The sequence below is a fragment of the Lissotriton vulgaris genome, chromosome 7 (genome assembly GCF_964263255.1).
Source record: "Lissotriton vulgaris chromosome 7, aLisVul1.2, whole genome shotgun sequence".
Lineage (NCBI taxonomy): Eukaryota > Metazoa > Chordata > Amphibia > Caudata > Salamandridae > Lissotriton > Lissotriton vulgaris.
The window spans coordinates 1,402,501,813-1,402,522,975 of record NC_141695.1 but is presented as its reverse complement, the minus strand read 5'-3'; the positions used below and the strand labels follow the sequence as shown (position 1 = coordinate 1,402,522,975).

Genomic DNA, 21,163 nt, shown 5'->3' with positions numbered 1-21,163 from the left:
TGAGATAGAACACAGATTCCTGGAGTAGATATAAACATATATGCAAGAAGGAAACAATTAAAAGGGATAATGAGGGAGGAGGAGAGGTCCAAAGGCAAATATAGATGCATTAGACAATGTGAAGAGAAATATGGAAAGCAGAGATTGGGATTGCAAGATTGGAGTCGAACGTGATAAGAAGGAAAAGTGAAAAGAGGAGAAAGGCAAGGGAACAATAGCGGACAGTGGGGAGCGTGTGAGAGTAGGGTGGAAGGAAAAGATGGGAAGGTGAACAATAAAAAGCATTTAATGAGGGTAGGTGGCGATTAAGAGAAAACGCAGATGTAGGGCAGTAAGTGAAGTAACATTGGATAGAAGTGAAGGAGTGAGGTGTGAAGGGGAGGAAGAAAAGCAGATACTGAGATAGAGCAAGCAAAGAGTACACCTCTGCTTTATTAAATATACAGTCATTAATTATGTAAAGTTTAGAGGGGACAGGAGTGTATTATTCTTGGCCTGTCTCATCAAAGCACAGCAGTGTTGGCCAAGACACACAATAGCGATTCTTTAACTGTGTTAAGTTTTATGCCATAAAAAGAAGTTTTGTTATGTCACAATAAGTATTCCTGATAAAACATAATAAAGTGTCAGTTATACCATTGGGATTACGCCTAGATGGAGAACCACGCTCTCATGCTTCAAACAAATAGTTCTATTACATGATCAGACTATAAATTGCAAAATCCCACTGCCACCTATTTTCAAATGAGGTCAGACATTCAACTCCATTCAGACAGGCTCCCACAAATACTTTTTAACTAATAAAGCACAAAATTCAACGGAGTCTGCCGCCTGTGCTCTATTAGGATTGTAATTTATGATCAGCGAGTAACAAAAGGACAAAAAACAAAAAACAGAAACCCACTGAGCTATCCACATAAATATAGTTCTGTCATCTGCATGGTATATGTTCTACATTACCCCTCTGTGCTACAGTCAGAACTTCAACTAGACAAAACTCTGATCTCTCTCCAACAGGAACATAAGGCTGTAAGTATGCTGCAGGGGTTTACGGAACATGGGTCTTTGGAGGTGAAGAGAAGGTGTGGGGCGATAGATTTTAGCAGACTTGTGGGGGTGGGGGGAGGTACGGAGCGCCCAACACAGCCTAGCCCCTCTGATTGCACGTTTTGAATCAATGCTATTTTTCTCCAGGTCAAAGCTGAGAAATTCCCTGTGTATCCTCTCTCTGGTTAGGGGGTAATTGGGAAAGCCTCCTGGTTCGAGTGGCCAAGACTGGGAAGGGCTTCGTGGTCTCACGTGCGAACTCAAAGTATGGATACTCAGGGCCCATTGCATGCTTTAATACAAGCGATGGTGTGGAGGGGTACTTTGAGAGTGAAGGAGGAAGCCAAAGGGTACTGTAACAGGAGTGAGCGAGAGTTGTTGTAGGGAGGGGCATTGTGATACAGAGCGGAAGTTGACTGTAAGCAGAGGGGCACTGAGATGCAGGTGAGAAAGGCACTGTGGAGAGAGAGGCACTGGGATAGTGGGAGAAGGCCACTGTGGAGAGAGGAGCACTGTCGGAGGTGGCGGTGGGGCACAGTCACAGTGGCAGGGATGGGAGGTGTTCTTCATGGTGCTTGTGGCTGCAACGGTGCCCACTGCAGAAGGGAGAGGACGGGTGTGATAGAGATGAGATGGTACTGGGACAGGTAGGAGAGTGGTACTAATACACTGATTGGCAGGAAGAAATGTTTTCACTTTCGGACCACCCTCAGCTGCTTCCCATATTTTGTTATTACGCAGCAAGGCCTGGTCTCAGGTTCTGAGGCAGGCAGCTACTGGGCAGTTTCCTGCGGGTGCCACTGTGCAGGAATTTATCAATGGTGTCCTACGGTCAAGCACTATTCTCTCACCTGTAGGATAACAGTTGTGTGTAAAATAACACACACACAACTCACCTAACCTTGCAGCTTTGGCTACACTGGAAAGCGCAGACTGCTGGGTAGCGCAGCTGAAATTATGCTCCCAGTTCATCGTTTGTGCAGTTTATACTCGCATGACACAACATACCTGCCCTTCCCCCACCCTGAAGACCAGGCACTGGTGCGTTAAAGCAAACACACTAGCAGCATGCACCAAATCTGAACGTACAGCTGCACAAGCTTTGCTTGAGGCTGCTGCTTTTTAATGGCCTGTGCACAGTGCTGGCTGCGCATGGAAGAAAAATTCAATAGACCCGGCCCTGAGAAATAGGTGCCGGTGCTCAGCACCTGAAAGAACCTGCACAAATTAAGCACTGGTCCTAGTAGGTTTTGTCTGTTCCATCAGTGTTTCTTTTCGTTTGATTTTGTTTATTCGTTGTTCAGCTTTCATCAATGTCATCTTGTCAGTTCAGTTCAGTTCAAAAAGCTTTATTGGAATTGTAAAAACAGTTCATAAAAGCATACAATAAAATATATCTATTTGAATTTCATCATGATTATAAACCAGGTCATAAAATACAAAGCAATTCATTAAAATATTTAGTCTCTAAATTAAAATAGCGAAACCACCTATCGAACTACACAGACTATACAAAATGAATTACAATTTTGGAATGGGAGGCCAGTTAATCTAATCCAATACAATAGAGCGTCGTAATCTTAATACTACTTTCAAAAAAGCCGTTACTGTAGTAATTGCATGGTAATCGGCCAAACAACGCAATTTATTATAAGCCTCACGGGACTTTCGCACTCCCCATGTACGCAATAGGGGCCTTAAAATTTGTCTCCTTGGATGTGCATAAAAGGTACAAAAAAAGGTAAAATGAATGTTAGACTGGAAGGAAGACATGTCACATGGGCAGATTACTTTCTCCTTGGACCATTCCTTACATATTGGGAGCATAATTATCCTAAAAAATGTTTCCAACCTGAAGTAAGTTAGTAGTCTACGGTCATAAAAAGGCTGAACTATTAAGAGATAGAGCTGGATAGTATTATGGAGGATAACCGCGTCATGATTTTGTACTGTTATTTTTAACCTCTCATTACCCCATCTCTTAATTTCCAGATGCTCCATCAGGACCTTTTTTAAGGTTGACCTCGACACCAGGTCCAATGATGAGGGATTTTGGAAATATTCTGGGTGGCCGATGTCATTTACAAAGCTCTTAATATAGGAGAACCACTTTACGTTTTTTACTCCCTCACTTTTTAGACAGTCCTCTATTATCGTTCTATTAAGGGAGGTGGCCGGATCGGTCCAGATGTTATGCCAAAGTAATATTGGTGCCACCCTTATGATGTTAGTGATATACACTACTGCCAGTTCCTCGTGAAGTACGTAAGTAGACGTGATAGGCGGTAATGCTAAAAGGTAGCGTAAAAATATATTTTCTGTAGTCTGAATTACTTCAGCCGATAACCATCCCCATAGGCCAGCACCGTATGTACCTATCGAAACACATTTTGCTCTATATACCTGAAGGAGCTCCCTAGGAGGTCTTGACCCTATTTTTTTTGGAAAAGTTTAAAAGAGCTCCAATGGCTTTATTAAACAAAAGGGCTCTGGCCTTCACTGCTGGTTTCCAGCTGCTGCGCCGATCAAAGAGAACTCCTAAATAACAGAAAGTATCTGTTACTTCCAGTGGTTTATTTTCTAGGAGGATGCTACATGGAGCTCTCACTTTCTTTATGCCACAGGACATTGTGAAGGTTTTTGATATGTTTATGTTGAGCCCCCGTTCAGTCATAAACAATGCAAAGGTATCAACGGCCCTTTGAAGTCCTCTCTTGGTCTGTGAAAGGATAGCCGCATCGTCGGCGTAGAGCAATATCGGTATGGGTCTTCCCTTAATAACAGGATAATCGTAAGTCTGCACTAATTTAGCGCCCACACCGTTAATGTACAGATTAAACAACAGGGTTGCCAAAATGCACCCCTGTCAAACACCTCTGTGGATCCGAAAGAAATCTGTGCATTCCCCCTTCTTTCCATATCTAACTCGGGCCCCTGCACCAAAGTAAAGTTGTTTAATGAAGTTTAAAATATTAATATCCAGCCCTATGTCCCCAAGTGATTGCCATAAAAGATCGTGCCTTACGCAGTCGAAGGCAGAGCTAAGATCTGCGTATGTAATGTACAAATTATTAGCTCTGGCGTGCGTATATTTGGCAGTTATGAGGGCTAAATTCAAACCCTGCTCTATAGTTCCCCGCCCACGCCTAAACCCATATTGGAGCGGGGAAAGAATGTCCTTCTCTTCAAGCCATTCCTGGATTCGGGATAGAATGATCCTGCCTGCAATCTTCATAAGGCCGTCTAGAAGAGAAATCGGCCGATAGCAGGCAGGATCATTTCTATCCCCTTTTTTGAATATAGGAACAAGGACTGACTCCTGCCAGGTTTTTATGAAGCCGACTTTGTTAGAGCAGTTAAGGACGTTGGTAAGAATAGGAGCCCAGAGATCAGGAAAAGTTTTAAAAATATCATTTGGGACATTGTCAGGACCGGGGGCTTTAGCAGCCGAGCTTTCTTGCAAAGCTTTTTGAACCTCATGTAAATTAAAACAGATATCTATCTGGGTTTTAGATCCCTGTGTTTCTGTGATAGCTCCCATGACTGGCGAGCAGGGTGAAATACTATATAGTCGCTCGAAATGGAGAACCCATTCTTGCGCTGAAATGGCGTTGTCTATTATAGGGCCAGTACGCTCTTGATAGTAAGGTGCATTTACGGCCTTCCAAAAGGCCACATTATCCCTACTTTCTGAAGCCTCCCGTAATGTATTCCATGCCTGAGTTTTAAGATCTTCTTTCCTGACCAATAGTGCCTTGCGGTAGTTTAGCCTCGCAAGCTTAACCTCGGATCTACTCACTGTGGATGAATGAAGGACCTTCTTTAGTGTCCTCAGAGCCCTTGTGCATTTTGCGTCAAACCAGCCCCTGGGGCCCTTCGAGGAATTAGAAAAAGTTCTTGTTAGTAGATTTTTTATAGAAGAACAAATTTTCCAAACACCTTGGTCACCTTCAACAGATCACCCTCTAAAGACAGGCAGACATTAAACTCACTAAGGGATGAACTCAAAAGGTTTTTTAAAAAGGATTCCGGAACGATTTTGTTCCACTTGATGGTAAAACCATTTTTTTGGCCCAAGATTGGGTTAAAGTCATAGTTTGGACATATAGCAGGGGGTTTACTATTTAATTTAAAGATAAGTGTCGCTAGTATGGGATAGTGATCACTCATTGGGGAACGAAGGGTCTCCCAGTCTGCTACCAGTGAAACATACCGTAATGAGTATAGTATGAAGTCTATTGTTGTGTTCACACCCCTACCATTGAAAGTTGGAGAAAATTTCTTCGGTGGGTTACAAAGCTCGTTAAAGAATACAAGCGAGAAATCCCCCATTAATGTATTAAATAAATCCCCGGCTTTTGTGTGGGCAAAATTATAACCTGTTGCCCCCTGTTTGTCCTCATCTATACCACATACCCCCTTAGCACTCATAGGGCAGATTGAACAATTAAAATCACCTGCCCAAATGACAGCCATATCCCCCGATGTTCGGTCTTCTAGAGAGTTTAGTGTATTAAACAGATTTTTAAGAGTTTTATCCAACTCTAATACTGGGATGTTGTTATAGAAGTTTATAAAGGCCAGGTTTTTATGGTGACCCCAAGATCCCAGTAAGATTTGGAAATATGAGTTGTCCAGGAAAGACTTTCGAATAATCGGGCCTGTGGTAATAGACACGTAAGTGGCTAGACCTCCCTTTGCTCTACCTCTTTTACTGGGGATAGCTGAGGTAAAGAATGTCTGATAACCCAGTAAGTGTAGTGGTTCTATTGCCCACGTTTCTTGGGTAGCAATAATCGAGTGGGTTGAAGTGATCGAATGCCATTGGGAATCTTGTATTTTGGTTGCTAGACCTGCCACATTCCATGTCATGACCGTACCCTGAGTTTCTAAGTTGGGCAACGGTAACCACTCTGGTTGAAAAGGAATAGGAGAAGCAACATTAATATTTGGGGGTAATAAAGTTTTAACAGGTAGAGGTGTTAAGTAGGAATGAAAAAGATCGTTTTGGAGCATGGGGTGATTAAGTCAATCCACACTATCTAAACCTAGTAAGGCATTATATCTATTTGTAAACAGGGGGGAGGACAGATAGTCTTCGTATTGCCTCTGGGATTGGGTAGCCTGATGATGTCTTGGAAAAACCATGGACCTAGGATAGAAATAATCTAATTGTTTTAGATGTATCCCTAGGGTTACTTTCTCCTGATACCATTCATTCTGGAAAGTCATCACTCTATGGTCTCTAAAGTTTATAATTATAATGTCACCACTAGTGTCCTTTTGTCTTACTCCCACCCACTTAGCCCTTCTTACATATAAGATCTCCCCGTTGATGTGTGGAGGTAGTGGTCTGTTCTTTTTTTAACCAATGAATTGTTTTATTTTTAAGACTCCCATGATTTTCATATTGAGCTGGTAGTAACTCAGGGACCCCTGTTAGAACTGCGACATACGCAGCAGATTCCGGGGGGAGCATAATGGGAAACTCACAATGGTTTCTCCTGTAGGGCTTATTTTGAACTGGGCCATTATTTTTTCCTGCTGCCAGGGGTACAGATGACGAACTTTTTGCACCCCTTGCATCTAGTACGTCAGTGGCAAGTGTTTTTTCTTTTGAAACTGTCCCCTCCCTTGCTTCCCCTGTAGTGCCTAAGCCCTGTGTGATAGGAACTTTGGAGCTGTCTCTACTTTGGGCGGGAATTGTAGTGGATGGAGTTTTGGACATAGAAGGATTCCCATTGGATTTAGAATAAACTTGGCCTTGCGCTGATTTAGTTTCCAATCTGGGCGCTTTAGTCTGGGAAGCTGGAACAGGATTGGGTTGTCTAACAGGAACATTCTTAGGTACTTGTTTAATTAGTTCCTTTAAGAGTTGAGTGTTAGTTTGTGTATTGCTTTCCAACTCTCCCAATTTTTCAGTAATTATTTTTAACCTGTGTACAATTGGAAGTACTAGGGATTGCATTAGTTTGTATGCTTTCTACAACCTCCTTAACAAAGGGAGGTTGAATGGCAGGTGTGTTTAAAGAGGGTTGTTTTGTCTTCAAGTCCCCCAAGGGTATCATAATTTTCCCTTGTTTATTCTCTGGTTTTTTCCTCGGTTTTACTTTTCTTGCTAGAAGAATATCAGCCCCTCGCTTCCTCTTTCTTGTAGGGGAATGGCTTTTACTCCCCTCGAGTACAGGAGGAGTACGTTGAGGGAGGGTTTTCACCCCCTCTATAGAAAGAGAGTTAATACCTAATGAATCCCTAGTAGGTGTAGGGGACCTAGGGTACTCGCGCAGTTGGAGCGGGATGCTAATGTCTGCAATGTTGTTAATTTCAGACGAGTGGTGCAAGAGTGACAAAGCCGCATCCCCCTGCCCCCGAAGAACTCCAACCGTGTTCTCCTGGCTAGCGGCTAACGCCGTTGAGTGGATGGAGGGGGGATCAACACTAGTTGGATCTTCAAGGGGTGTATCAGCTTCTGGGATCAAAGAACTAGCCACATATGGAAGGGCAACAAAAGATGGCAACAAATATGAGTCCTGTGTGTTATCAATAGTCTCTGATAAGTTGATGATGGAGTAGGGAGGTAGTCCAGTTAGAGGCAGGGACAAGCGTCTCTCCGACTGCTCGATAGCAGTAGTTACCGCACCAATGGTTTTTTGTAACATGCGGTCAATGGCAGTCAATGTTTTAATGTTATTTTTGGCCTGATTGGGAATTTTAGAGGAAGGAATTTTCAACTGCAATAAACAGTTCCCAAACGAATAACAGTGCTATGTCCCGCTTACTTGTTTGTCGCTGTGCGAGTCACAGATGGTCAATCTGAAAAAAGTTGGTGAAAGGGGGGTGGCCCAGCCCGGCCTCCTCCGGCCCCCGAACGGCCACAAAACGGCCCACCCTTGACCCGGGCTTCACCCGCGTGTGTCCCGCGATGCAGGAGGAGCGTAGGTGTTTTTGTGCGCCTCCGGGCGCTTCCGCTGGCGTAGTTGGATGGAGCCAGCAGGAATTGTGGGACCTGTAGTCCCCCCGCTCGACTGCCGCGTTTACTAGGCGGCGGCGGGGGGGACCTGGCGGCGTGTTGATTGCGCTCCCGCCGCGCTGTGCAAAGTTCAGTCACTCCGTGACTCAAGCGGCAAAGTAGAGGCTGCATGCGCTGGTGATGGGCAAAAACGTCCTGCAAGGGTTCCGTGGGCTAGAGTAAGGCTCCCGCTGACTCACCGGAGCGCAGGTGTTTTTGTGCGCCTCCGGGCGCTTCCGCTGGCGTAGTTGGATGGAGCCAGCAGGAATTGTGGGACCTGTAGCCCCCCCGCTCGACAGCCGCGTTTACTAGGCGGCGGCGGGGGGGGACCTCGCGGCGTGTTGATTGCGCTCCCGCCGCGCTGTGCAAAGTTCAGTCACTCCGTGACTCAAGCGGCAAAGTAGAGGCTGCATGCGCTGGTGATGGGCAAAAACGTCCTGCAAGGGTTCCGTGGGCTAGAGTAAGGCTCATCTTGTCATAGCCCCTATACTTGAACCGTGTCAACACACCCTTCTTGCAATATTCAAACTCTGGGTCAAAGCTAGAATTACGTCTCACTCTTACAAGTTCGCCATAGGGAATAGAACCGATTTGGTGAGAAGGATGTTCACTCGATGCCTGAAGTAATGAGTTGCGCTCTGTCTGTTTACGAAAGAGTTTACCATGACTATGGTTCTCGCTTATGTAAAATTCGACATCCAGAAAGGAGATTCTATTCTTGCTATGTTCAAAGGTAAATTGAACGTTGTGTTCATTACTATTCAGGTATTCAAAAGACTCTGTCAACTTGGTCAGTGAGCCCGTCCATATCATCAGTCATCAATATATCTGCTCCAATAAAGTATGGAGTCATTCCATTTGGATCCTATCGAGCCCCAGATTCTCATCTCCTCGAACCACCCCATGAAAAGGTTGGCATACGAGGGAGAAAATCTGGAGCCCATGGCAACCCCCTGCTTATGTCTGTACCATTTTTACTTGAACAAAAATACGTTATTGTCCAAGAATAGCTCAATCATATCGATTAGCATCTCAGCGTGACTCCATGCACTAGCTGATCTTCTATTAAGAATCTTTCTGATTGCCACCAGACCAATGTTTCTCCTGATATTGGTGTATAACAATGTCGCATCCAGAGTCACCATGGGCATATTTTCATCCCAGTTAAGATCAGCCATGATCGTTAGGATATGTATTGTATCTTGGATATATGACGGTAAGTTAATCACCATTGGTTTCAAGAAAGTGTAAATGTAATCCAAAATTCTCTCTGTAGGCTCATCATTTCCAGAAATTATGGGTCTGCCAGGGGGAAATGGAAGAGCCGTATGTACCTTAGGTAGCGTGTACACACAAGGGTACCTAGGCCGGTCTACCCTCAAATATGTCAATTCACTGTCATCTAGTAGCCCCAGCCCATGCCACTGTTTTAAATGCTTGTTAATGTGGTCTGTCAAAGTCCAAAAAGGATTATTGGGGAGAGGCTCATAGCATTCTGGATCGTTTCGTTGTGAGAGTATGTCACTGTCATAATCTGAGCTCCGCATGATAACAATATTGCCCCCTTTGTCCGCTTCCCGAATCGTGATGTTTTTGTCACTCATCAGTTTTTTTAGGGCATCGCGTTCCTTGTATGACAAGTTATCCCTCTTCCATGGTGACTCTGGGTGTGACAGCGTTATACACCAATATCAGGAGAAACATTGGTCTGGTGGCAATCAGAAAGATTCTTAATAGCAGATCAGCTAGTGCATGGAGTCACACTGAGATGCTAATCGATAAGATTGAGCTAATCTTGGCCAATAACGTGTTTTGGTTGGTTTGAGGAGATGAGAATCTGGGGCTCGATGGGATCCAGAAGAAATGACTCGATACTTTATTGAGGCAGATATATTGATGACTGTCTGATGATATGGACGGGCTCACTGACCAAGGTGACAGTTTTTTGAATACCTGAAAAGTAATGAACACAACATTCAATTTACCTTTGAACATAGCAAGAATAGAAACTCCTTTCTAGAAGTTGAATTTTACATAAGTGAGAACCATATTCATAGCAAACTCTTTCGTAAAAAGACAGCGTGCAACTCATTACTTAATGCATCGAGTGCACATCCTTCTCACCAAATCCTTTCTATTCCCTATGGCAAACTTGTAGGAGTGAGACGTAATTGTAGCTTTGACCCAGAGTTTGAAGATGGCAAGAAGGGTGTGTTGACACGGTTGAAATATAGGGGCTATGACAAGAAGACATTGATGAAAGCTGAACAACTAATGAACAAAATCAAATGAAAAGACACACTGAGGGAACAGACGAAACCTACTAGGACTGATGACAAAATTAGTACGATCATGAGATATAACAACTGGTCTGAGGTATTGATGCGAAGCTTTAACAGACATTGGCACTAGGCCTGGGTGGTAAATTCCGTTTCGCTCGCGGAATTTGGGTAATTTTGGTCATTTTGCGTTTCGCGGAATTGTCAAGAATTCGGCTTCTCAGAATTTATTTCTTTTTTGGGCTTTCAAAATGCGTGTTCGCAAACAGGAAAAAGCATTGCAAACGGGCAGAACAAGCAATTATGCATGTTTGTGGTACTTTGCGTGCTCGCAGAGATTTTTTACCGTTTCGCAGAGCTTTACGTAGCAGCGCAACAACGCAAATTCCGCACACCCATAATTGGCACCTGCTGAGGGCTGACAAATCCCCCAGTGATTACATCAAAGACATACCCAACATTACGTGCAGACGGGGGGTATCCCTTAGGAACATACTCAGCCCTAGTTACCCCAAGGTGGAGATGCAAGACAGCTGGATGAGCAGACACACAAGGGGTCACTGTAGCTCGTGCAAATGGGCATGTAGCAAAAAAACACAATTTTTGGGACCGGCAGATAGGCCTTATAAAATTTTGTCCAACATCAACTGCCTCACCAAATTTGTTGTATACATCATTGAGTGTAGGTATAAAAAGAGGGATGTTGGTAGCACGATAAGGACGCTACCGAGAGAATAGGAGAACACATGCAAGCAGTCAAGCAAGGAGACATGAGATATCCTCTTGCAGCTCACATAACACTATGTTCCACTCAAACCATGAACAGACGCTTTGATTATTATGACATCCCAGAGGTGGAAAGAGGGAATTAGCCTTACATAAGAAGGAGGCGTTATGGATCCTGAGACTGGATTAAATATTTGGCAGGAACCTACATTATTTCCATGGGAGATAAAATGCTAAGGTTTGCCACATTATTTACAGAACCATTTGTGTCAATGTCACGGAGGTGTAGTAATGAGAAAGGAAAATTCTTTGTGTGCACTAAATGCTGGTTATCATTCCTGGTTTCTGTGAGCTGTACAATATCATTTGATTTTTATGCATACTGCTTTCTGATATTGTATATTTATCAATCTTAGTTTGTGTGTCTCGTTAACCCAAGGGGGATGGAAAAAGATTCCTGTTGGCAGGAATCACGCCCCCACATAGTGTGCACTCACTCCTATAAGGACAAATCACTTATAGATGGAAACTATATATTGAGTTAGTGATGATACTTCTCACCCTCACATGTTCCTTGAACCCACTCTATTATGAGAATGGTGTTCATTTTGCTTACGAGGTAATTCTGAGCTAATAGTAGTGCATGTTCCATTGCTGGAGATAGTCACATTCCAAGAGGGCCACCACTTTGGAGGGGACGTACTCTTAGTCCCTCCACTGTGTTTACTAGGAACTGTCTAAGTGACCCAGAAATTCAGTTGATTCTGATGACGTCGGTGAGGAGGAGCTCTTGTACAAAAGCGGGGCAGGTTTGAAATCACTTGTGTTCCGTACTCTGCAATACACGAATGGCGGCATCCTGTGGCAAGAAGACTTATGTACGGTAAGGGAAGAAGTAAAATATATGATTACATCAATTAGATGTTTTATTGAAAATGTATGCTTGCATTTACATTTGTGAGTTACAAGCGGATACTACCAATCGGGCATGCAGACGGGCTTTTTCATGGCAGTGCCTTAGAGGCATCTGACATTCTCCACCACGCTCGTTTACATAACATATGAGCATGTGGTATATTAGGGCGGTTTTACTTTATTTGGTAATTCTAAAGTAAGACATCCTCAAAATACACTACACTGTTTTTTATTTATATGTACATTTCTTTGCTGGACATAGATTGTTTTTCTGGCATCACAAATGCATTACGGGGGCGCGGATACGGATGATAAGGGAACAATTATATCTTGATATTGTAACAGACAGACTGGATGGCATTGATACAGAAATGCTCTCAGAGGTAATACACAACCGCCAACGCATAGGTTGATATGACTTATGAGTGGGTTTTGGGGTTAAGCTTTTACGGCTTGCAATCTTCAATCTTACAAGCTCAGGCGCATTATTGGATTATCGCTGCATCATCGTGCAGCTTCTGCGTGCATATTTTAAAAATCCCCGTTTTGTCTAATAAGTTGAATTTTATTTGTCTGTTTCCCTGTTTTTAAAACTGGCCTTCGCACACTCGCATCTCTGACCAGCTTACTTGCATTTTAATCGTGAAGAACACCGCACTTTGCGGGTCCCTCGCCCTGTCTCGTTTGGCGGCCATCTTGAGTGGGGCACACGCCCGGCGGCGCTTCATGCTCCCAGCGGTCTAGTTGTCGCTAGGAGGCTAGACCAGCATAAAGGCAAGCCATGCTGACGCGCAGCGGTAACGAGCAGCGGGATCGCCGGATTTCCGCCGGAGTTACGCCTGAGTTTAGCCCGTCTGCGCCCGTCCGCGCTGAGGACGGGCTGCATATTGACATCTCGCACTCCAGCTCAGGTTGGTTAACTCACGATCTCTCTGCCAATCATCTAACGTATTCTGCTTTTACACTAAGATCTTTGCGACCCCGCATACCCGTCTCCTGTATCTCCTGTTCTTTGCCTACCCATTACTTTACCTGTGCTGGTTGCGGCTTTTCTACCGGCCAAATGTTGCTATCTAAGACCCAAACAACCAAGGCGCATTACCGGGGCAAAAGGAAGCCCACTAAGAAACTCCTGACTTCCCATCCTCTCCAATTTTGGAGTATTAATTGTAGATCGCTCCCCAAACATAAATTCAATCTATTTGATTTTTATAAATGATGAGTCGCCAGATGCATTGTTTTTGACTGAGACCTGGCTCCACGAAAGCTCTGGACCTGACATTGCCATAGCCGTTCCCAACAACTACGTGATGGTACGTCAGGACAGGGCTTCCGGGAAGGGTGGGGGGATTGCTATTATTTTTAAAACCATCTACCAATGTAAATTGGAGTCGTTTCCCCTCCCTGGATGCGAGGCTGCACTATTGAAATTAATGATTGGCCCTCAACTAACGCTTTCCGGTCTTTTGATATATCGCCCTCCGGGCAATGCTGGCCCTTGGATATCCTCATTGGCTGATAGTATATCTCTCGTACTACTTAAAACGGCTAATTTCACCATTCTTGGTGACCTTAACATCCATCTTGAAGATGTTGAAGGTACTCTCAGTCAGTCGTTATTATCTGACCTCGAAGTTTTTAATCTTTTACTTCGCAACTCGGGGGCTACTCACTCGGCCGGTCACTTGCTAGACCCAATTATCTCTAATATACCCTACGACTGCTCCCAAAGGGCCCGCCCACTAGAATGGTCAGACCATTTTGCGGTACACTTCATGTTACCTCTCTCTTTACCCAATTCTAAGCCCTGTACCGGTAAGAGTAAGCCTTTCTATCGGTGGGACAAGCTTAATATGGTGGCATTCAATCAACATCTTACTGAATCTACTCCGATTCTAGAAAGCTCTGGATCAGAATCTAATGCTGTAGTTTCCCAGTGGTTAACTGATGCTGTAACTGCATTCCTTCCTCCTACACTTAATAACCACAGATCCCTTCATTCTCCTGCACCTTGGTTCTCTGAAGATTTAAAATTACAACGAGCCAAGTGCAAGGCTCTGGAAAGAAAATGGAGGCTTTCCTATTCAACCCCTAGTAAGGTGGCTTATAAAGAAGCATTAAAGAGCTATCATGCTAACTGTAAATTGGCCAAGGCCACCCTTACGGCATCCACGATTACTCAAGCACAGAACTGTCCACGGACTCTTTTTGCAGTGGTGAAGAAGCTAACGGGAGCAGACATGGTACCTTCTCCTCCGGCTTTGGATAAATCACAGTGTGATGCCATCGCAGATTTTTTCATCTCTAAGGTGGAGCGTATTCATGAATCCTTGATAACTCCTCTGCCATCTGCTGATTCCCCACCGGTGGATACTTTTAGCAGTCCTCTTCCTTCTCCCTCAATGCACACCTACGACTGGCTATTGTTTGACATCACTTTCTCATCGTGCTTGAACAGTATCAGGTCAGGCTCCCCTCGGGACCCTGTTCCTATGAAAATCCTAAAACTGTTGGACCTCGAACCACGGAGAGTCCTAATGAGACTTCTGAATACATCTCTTACAGAGTCTATGGTGGCACAAGAGTGGAAGCATGCCATGGTCGTTCCCTTGCTGAAGAAGACCGGCGCGGACATCACTAACTTAGCCAATTTCAGGCCCATATCCCTGCTGCTCGCATGTTCTAAAATCTTGGAACGACATGTGAACACTCAGCTTAATTCGTTTGTTGAGAACGTGGGATATCTACATCCGTCCCAATCTGGGTTTCGCGCACATTACTCCACTGAATCCGCACTCGCGGGGAGACATTTGCACTCATCCTTTTGGATTTGAGTGCAGCGTTCCATACCGTGTCTCATTCCATTCTTCTTGACTCTCTCCGCTCCCTTGGTGTTGCTGGATCTGCGCTGGCCTGGATTGCCTCCTTTCTAAAGTGAGCGCACCTTTCAGGTGTTTTCGACAGAAGCTGAATCTGCTGTCTATTCCTCGGCATATGGCGACCCCCAGGGGTCGATTCTCAGCCCTCTGCTGTTTAACATCTATGTCAGACCCCTTGCTACCATCGTGGAGGACGCCGGTTTGACAATCTATTCGTATGCCGACGACACGCGAATTGTGTTCTCTCTCTCCAGCAGTGAGGGCCATGAGGTCTCTGCCTTGAAATCTGGCCTGTCACGTGTTGCTGTTTGGATGCATGACCATCTGCTCAAGCTCAACGGTGACAAGACCGAGGTTGTTATTTTGGGCAAGAATAAAGATCTGTGGGGCCCTCGGCATTGGCCCTGTGATATGGGTCTTCTGCCGAATCCAGTCCCCGTAGCCCGCAACCTCGGCTTCCTCATTGACGACAGGCTCTCTATGAGACAGCAGGTAACAAGGGTCGCTGCAATCTGTTTTTCCACCTTAAGATGGTTGCAGAAGATCCTATGGATGCTGCCTCGCCCTACTCAGAGAACTGTCGTCCAGGCTCTTGTGACCTCCTGCATCGACTATGGGAATGTGCTTTATCTTGGGGCCGATAAGGCCACTATAAATAAGCTTCAGGTGGTGCAAAACTCGTTTATTATGTAATGTACCCCGGAGATCTTCCGCAGCTCAGGCTCTGCGTGACCTTCATTGCCTTAAGGTCCCGAATCGTGTAAAATTTAAAACCTTATACCTTCTTTTTAAAATCAGGCAGGGTTCTGCCCCTAAATACCTACAGAACCTGGTTCAAGTCTATACGCCTGGTCGCACTTTAAGATCTTCCACTAGTGGCGATTTTTCTGTTCCCAGAATTAAACTGGCCAAAATGGGTGGCCGCTTGTTTTCTTATCTTGGCCCAAAGATGTGGAATGCTCTTCCGCCGGCCTTGAAAGCCGAGACTGATCTCCTCCCTTTTCGTAAAAAATTGAAGACCCTTCTGTTCAATTAATTCCTCTGCACGGTTTGTTCTGTTTTGGGCCTTTTGCTTGTTTTTCTTTCTTTTATCTATCCCTGGCACCGGGAAACCCATTGAGGGTGGCTGTGCACAATATAAGTTTAAATAAATAAATAAAATAAATAATGTGGAATGCTGTTAGTTGCTTTGCAAACAATATGCACAATATTCTGCAAGAGACCTTGTTTGGTAGAGATCTATGCACTATAGTTATACAACAGAGTTATTCATTGAGCTTTTCCGGGGTTTGGTTGTCTTACAGCTTGTGATATCGAGACATATCAGGATCCCAGGATATTTAGGAACTGTTAAGGACACCGTGAGATACTAAAGCCCTTTGTGGTTTGGAACTATCACCACAAATTAAGTAGGTATTCATTGTGGACTTGCACTGAGAACAGTAGTAAATGCAGTGTTCAGGAGAACAATATGCTTACTTTGCATTATATATTTTAATTTATAGAGGTTTCTACAGAGAAAACGTAGGTATTTATGGTGCCTTCACACAGTATGGGCTATAATAGAGCCTTCTTGAGATTCTTTTCACCGACACTATAGTGATTAGGTTTCAGTAACCGCACTTATTCTAATCACATGTTCTCATTCACTTTCACAATATCCTGTTGACTGACATGACTATTTTTAATAATCACTCACATGGAAATTGAGACAGGCAATTGGATTACACTGTTCTTCTGGTTATTTTAATTTCCCTTATTTTGTATTGGGACATCAATCTGGCATCTGAGAGGTTTTTCCATCTTGTGCATGAGAATTGATTTTACCCTGAGTTCACGTCTCACATAGTGAGATGTATTAAATGTTTGTACTCCTGGTTTGTAAGGAAGTACATTGGTTTGTTTATTTGTTTGTACCTATACAGCCTTGAAAAAGGCGCGGGACAATTTCCCCTGTATGCGAAACACGTGTCGGCTGTCTGAAGATTAACAAAATAAAAGGAAAAAAGAAGAAAAAGAGAATCTTAATTATTTTGTAACATTTATGCTGATATTGTGCACTGTGAAACAATTTTTATACACCCTCGACGTGTGCTGGGGAGTGGCATTGCTACTAGGATGGGAGGATCGGTTACCAATCCAACCCCAAATAGTCTCTTCAAAGAAGAGAACACAACAGAAAAAAATCCCTTTCCAAACACTCCAAGAGTACTCAGAAAACAAGTTTGTTAAAAAAATATAGTCTCAGTCCACTTTTAATTCAAAGTGTCAGTTCAGGACCAATGTTCCTTTTCACAGCCAAATATCCGCATGAGACAATCCATAGCAGATACTGAGATCTTCAATAATACATCTTCAAACAGTCAAACAGCCAACATGTGTTTCGTCGTAAGGTCATATATACCTCAACTTCTTCAGGACTGTAATTATGAATACATAGTATCATTCATTCAATAACTTTATTTCGGGCTCTACTGCCATAAAAGTACATAATTAAAAATCACAGCAACAGTAAAACACATGAAAAGTGTAAGCACTTGCAATTGTATGTTTCATATATCAAAATTGTCTTCTTAAGACGGGATTCTCCCGCTTCTACAAAGATGTGACAATTAAAAAGCAGGTGTCCTCATACACTTTTAGAACCCAATAAAAACACCCATTTGATAAAAGCACAAGTTAAAATATTTACAAGGTTAAAAAAATAAAAAAATATAGCCTGAGACAGAGGACCCTGATCGTGTTTGCACTGATGTGGACATTTACAGTTCCTACACGTAGATCTACACAGGGTGGTTTTTAATCAAACCCCGCCGCATGTGCCACATATGGTTTAAGAAACATGACACAGCAAACACAATTGGAGGGTGCGTGTCATATTTTAGAACTCTGTACGCCTCCGTATAGCGTACAAAGCCTAAATTTCTGCATATTTGGATTAACCAGCGTTTGCAAGGCATTTGATATGCAGGGCAGAAAAACAGTGCATGTACTTCGGACTCTAGCGTGTAGTTGCAAGCAGGACACTCAGCTGTATTCTCTTTGGCCCACTCTGATGTCATCCGACCGCCAGTGGGACTTTCCCGTATGGACAGTATGTTAGAATGCCTGTAAAGTTGCACTAGTTCCAGCCTTCATATCACTGGGCATGAAGTGTCAGGGGTTTTCAGAGGTCCAACCTGCCTAATCTTAAGGAGAGATCCCTTATGTGGCAAAGCCAGGGTATTTTCTTGGTGACAGAAATTTACAAAATCTCCTTAAGCTCGGCTTTGTAGAAGGACAACTCTGGGGTCATCCATACCAGGCGCCAGAATGTAGAAGGTCTAAAGGCGATCTCTTCCTCGATAGGCCTCATGCCCAAGTCCATGCAAAGGGGTACTAGGGAGGTGCTACAAGGAAGGCCTAACAGCTGCCTCATGAAGTTGTTCTCGACCTTCATAAGATTAGAGGTGGAGCAATGCCCCCACATTTCTGCCCCATATAATGTGCCCCCCCTTGCTTGGGCTTTATATATTTCCACAATGGGGGCAACTGGCTTGAATGCTGAAGTACTGTGCAATTTCATAATCCCACCCACGGTCTGGGTTAACTTGAGTCTTGCTTTATCCAACTGAGACCCCCACTCAAAGTGTCTGATAATGTAACACCCAAATAATCAAAAACCTCACCCTTTCTAAGAGTGTACCATTTAGGGAGTGATTTGGGTGGGTCGTCCTGGGGTGGGGGGTTGAAGACCATATATTTGGTCTTTGTTAAGTTGATTATAGGATCCCTCATATTACAAAAGTTCACAAAACCATCAAGGATGCCCTGAATACCCGTTGGCGGTTTTGACAGTAAGAGGGTATCATCCGCGAACATCAATGCGGGTACCTTCCCGGAGACTAGCTTGGGGGCATCATTATCCTGGAAGTTTTTGAGGTGGTCGATAAGCCTATTGATGAAAAGACAGAATCGAGTAGGGGCGAGAACGCATCCCTGGCGTACCCCCCTTTTTGACGGGGAAACATGAGGACAGTTCCATGTGTTTTCCACACCTAACTTGTGCATAGAAGGCCGACTTCAGATCAACAAATATTAGGTAGAGGCTGCCACCCTCTATGGTCACCGTTTCCCAGAAGAGTAGCTGTAATCTGAATATCTGGTCTACGGTTGACATATTTGTTCTGAAGCCGGCCTGAAAGGGACTTAGAATCTCCTCCTCCTCCATCCAACCCTGTAGACGGTCCAGAAGGACCCGACCCATCAGTTTTTGAGTGATGTCAATTAGACTGATAGGTCTATAATTTGAGGGTAGAAAAGGGCAGTCTTTTTTAAATATGGGAACCATCTCTGCCCCAAGCCAGGTATCCGGGGGATCCATGCCCTTCAGGATTGCTTTAAAGAGGGCGCACCGATATGGTGCCCAGATTTTGGGTTCCTCCCAGAAAAGGTCCCCCGGAAGTTTGTCTAAGCCTGGCGCTTTACTGCGATGCAGCTTGTTGATAGCATTTCCTACTTCAGCCATAGTAATCTCCCATCCCCCCTCCCGATGGAAAACGAGGATAAACTGGGTGAGCTACAGGTATCACTGCTGCCATCCTCAGTGTCATACAGAGACCCATAGTGTGACTCCCAAGCCTCAGGCGCTATATTGGGCTCTAGGGCCGAACTCCCTTCCCTATCGCCCGAGCTCACTATAGCCAAGAAAGTGTATAGATCTTTATCATTCAGGGCTAGCCTGAGGGCATCCCACCTATCTACTTCCCAGTTTTTCTTTTCCTGCTGGATGGTCCCTTTATACCTGGCCCTGGCGAGTTTGATTTGTGGCCTGTCCTTCGCCTTCACTGCATCCAGTAGGTTCTGTTTGGCTTTACGACAATTATCATTGAACCAGGAGCATATGGGACGTTTGTATTCCCTCATCTGCGACACCGGATAGAATACGTCAGTCAATTTTGTAATTAGCTCCTCATGAATTTTACCTGCCTTGTCTCGATCCGGTGTAGGAATTTCCTGTACTAACCCCCACATTGCTATCTGGTAGACTTTGGCCAACTTTGTGGGAGAGTGTTAAAAGTGACTGCATCTAACTTTCCTTCTGTTGTTGGACAGCGTTAGTGCACTGGGCTCGTTTGTAGGAAGGGATGGAGAATTAGACAAGCCGAGCTTCCCTGTTTTAGGATCACTATCAGGGCACTGTGTTCACTGTCCTGCCTTTGGTGGTCGTAAAAGTAGGAGACGTTTTCCCAGAGTCTTGTTTCCACCAAGATGCAATCGAGTAAGGAGGTCTGCCCTAGTCTGTTGAATATGAGCTGGCCCGGGTGGTCCAAGTTAGTCCTTCCATTACACACCCTCAGTGAAAGAGCCAGAGTAAGTGAGTGGAGTTGCAATGCCAATGGTGACCATACCCTGATTGGATAGACCTGCGGATCAGGAATCGGCCATAATAGATCTTCTTCCGAGGGCGCAGAGTGCTTTGGATCAGTGAGGGGCTCAAATTGACAGTTGAAGTCACCCCCAACAATTGGCCACAATGCTGGATTCAAAGTTGGTATGAAACGCGCCAAGTTTTCTATGACAACGGATTCTTGTCTGTTATTCACAGGTCTAAAGCAAACATTGATTAGGGCAATTTTTATCTTTGTGGGAAACGCCAGCAGAACACATTGAATATCATTTGAGGGTGATGTCATCTGCTGAGCTCTACAGCCAAGGTGTGTGCCTACCCAAATAGCTAGGCCACCGGAGGGTCACCCCTCCCCCCCAATTGTTACCAGAGTGTTAAAAGACGCAAAGCCAACCCGCTGGAAAGCTTCCCTCGCCCAGGTCTCTTGGAATATACAAATGTCCTGTTCATCCACAAAATGCCCCCATTCTGGGCAGGACAGTTTGTTTTTAAGTCCTGCCAGGTTCCAGGATAAGATCCACAATCCACCACCCTGTGCTCTTGTCTCTCTGTGCCTCAGAAGCAGTGGCATGGGAAGAAGGAGGATCACCTGAGAAGGCCCAACAATGATTGTTGGATTCCCCACCATAGCCACCCAGTGGGGTAGGCGGTGTGGCATCAGGGACCCTTCTCCTCTGTATCCTAGCTCTAAGTGGGCTAGTCCACTGGGCGGTGTCTAGGCTACTACCACGGGATGATCCCCTCCCGTTACACCCTTCTTCGCCCTTTTGGTCCTGCCACAACATTACTAAGTTTCCTCCTTTGGGTAAACCACCCCAAGTCAATCTACCCCCTCCAAGCTTTCATATCTATTGCTCACTGGGATGCTGAATTGGGGGCGCTTAATGTGTGCGCCCCAGCTTTCCTCGCATAGGGGCCC

At 44.6% G+C, this 21,163-nt stretch overlaps 1 protein-coding gene across 1 annotated transcript in view; it reads left to right on the top strand.

The window, feature by feature from the left end:
* Positions 1-11,827: 11,827 nt before the first annotated feature.
* LOC147705722 (sulfotransferase 1 family member D1-like) overlaps positions 11,828-21,163 on the top strand; it is a 417,136-nt gene continuing 407,800 nt past the window's right edge. The window contains exon 1 of the mRNA XM_086932157.1: positions 11,828-11,944. Within this exon, the coding sequence (XP_086788283.1) occupies positions 11,910-11,944 (35 nt within the window). The 5' untranslated portion in view covers positions 11,828-11,909. The remainder of the gene's footprint in view (positions 11,945-21,163) is intronic.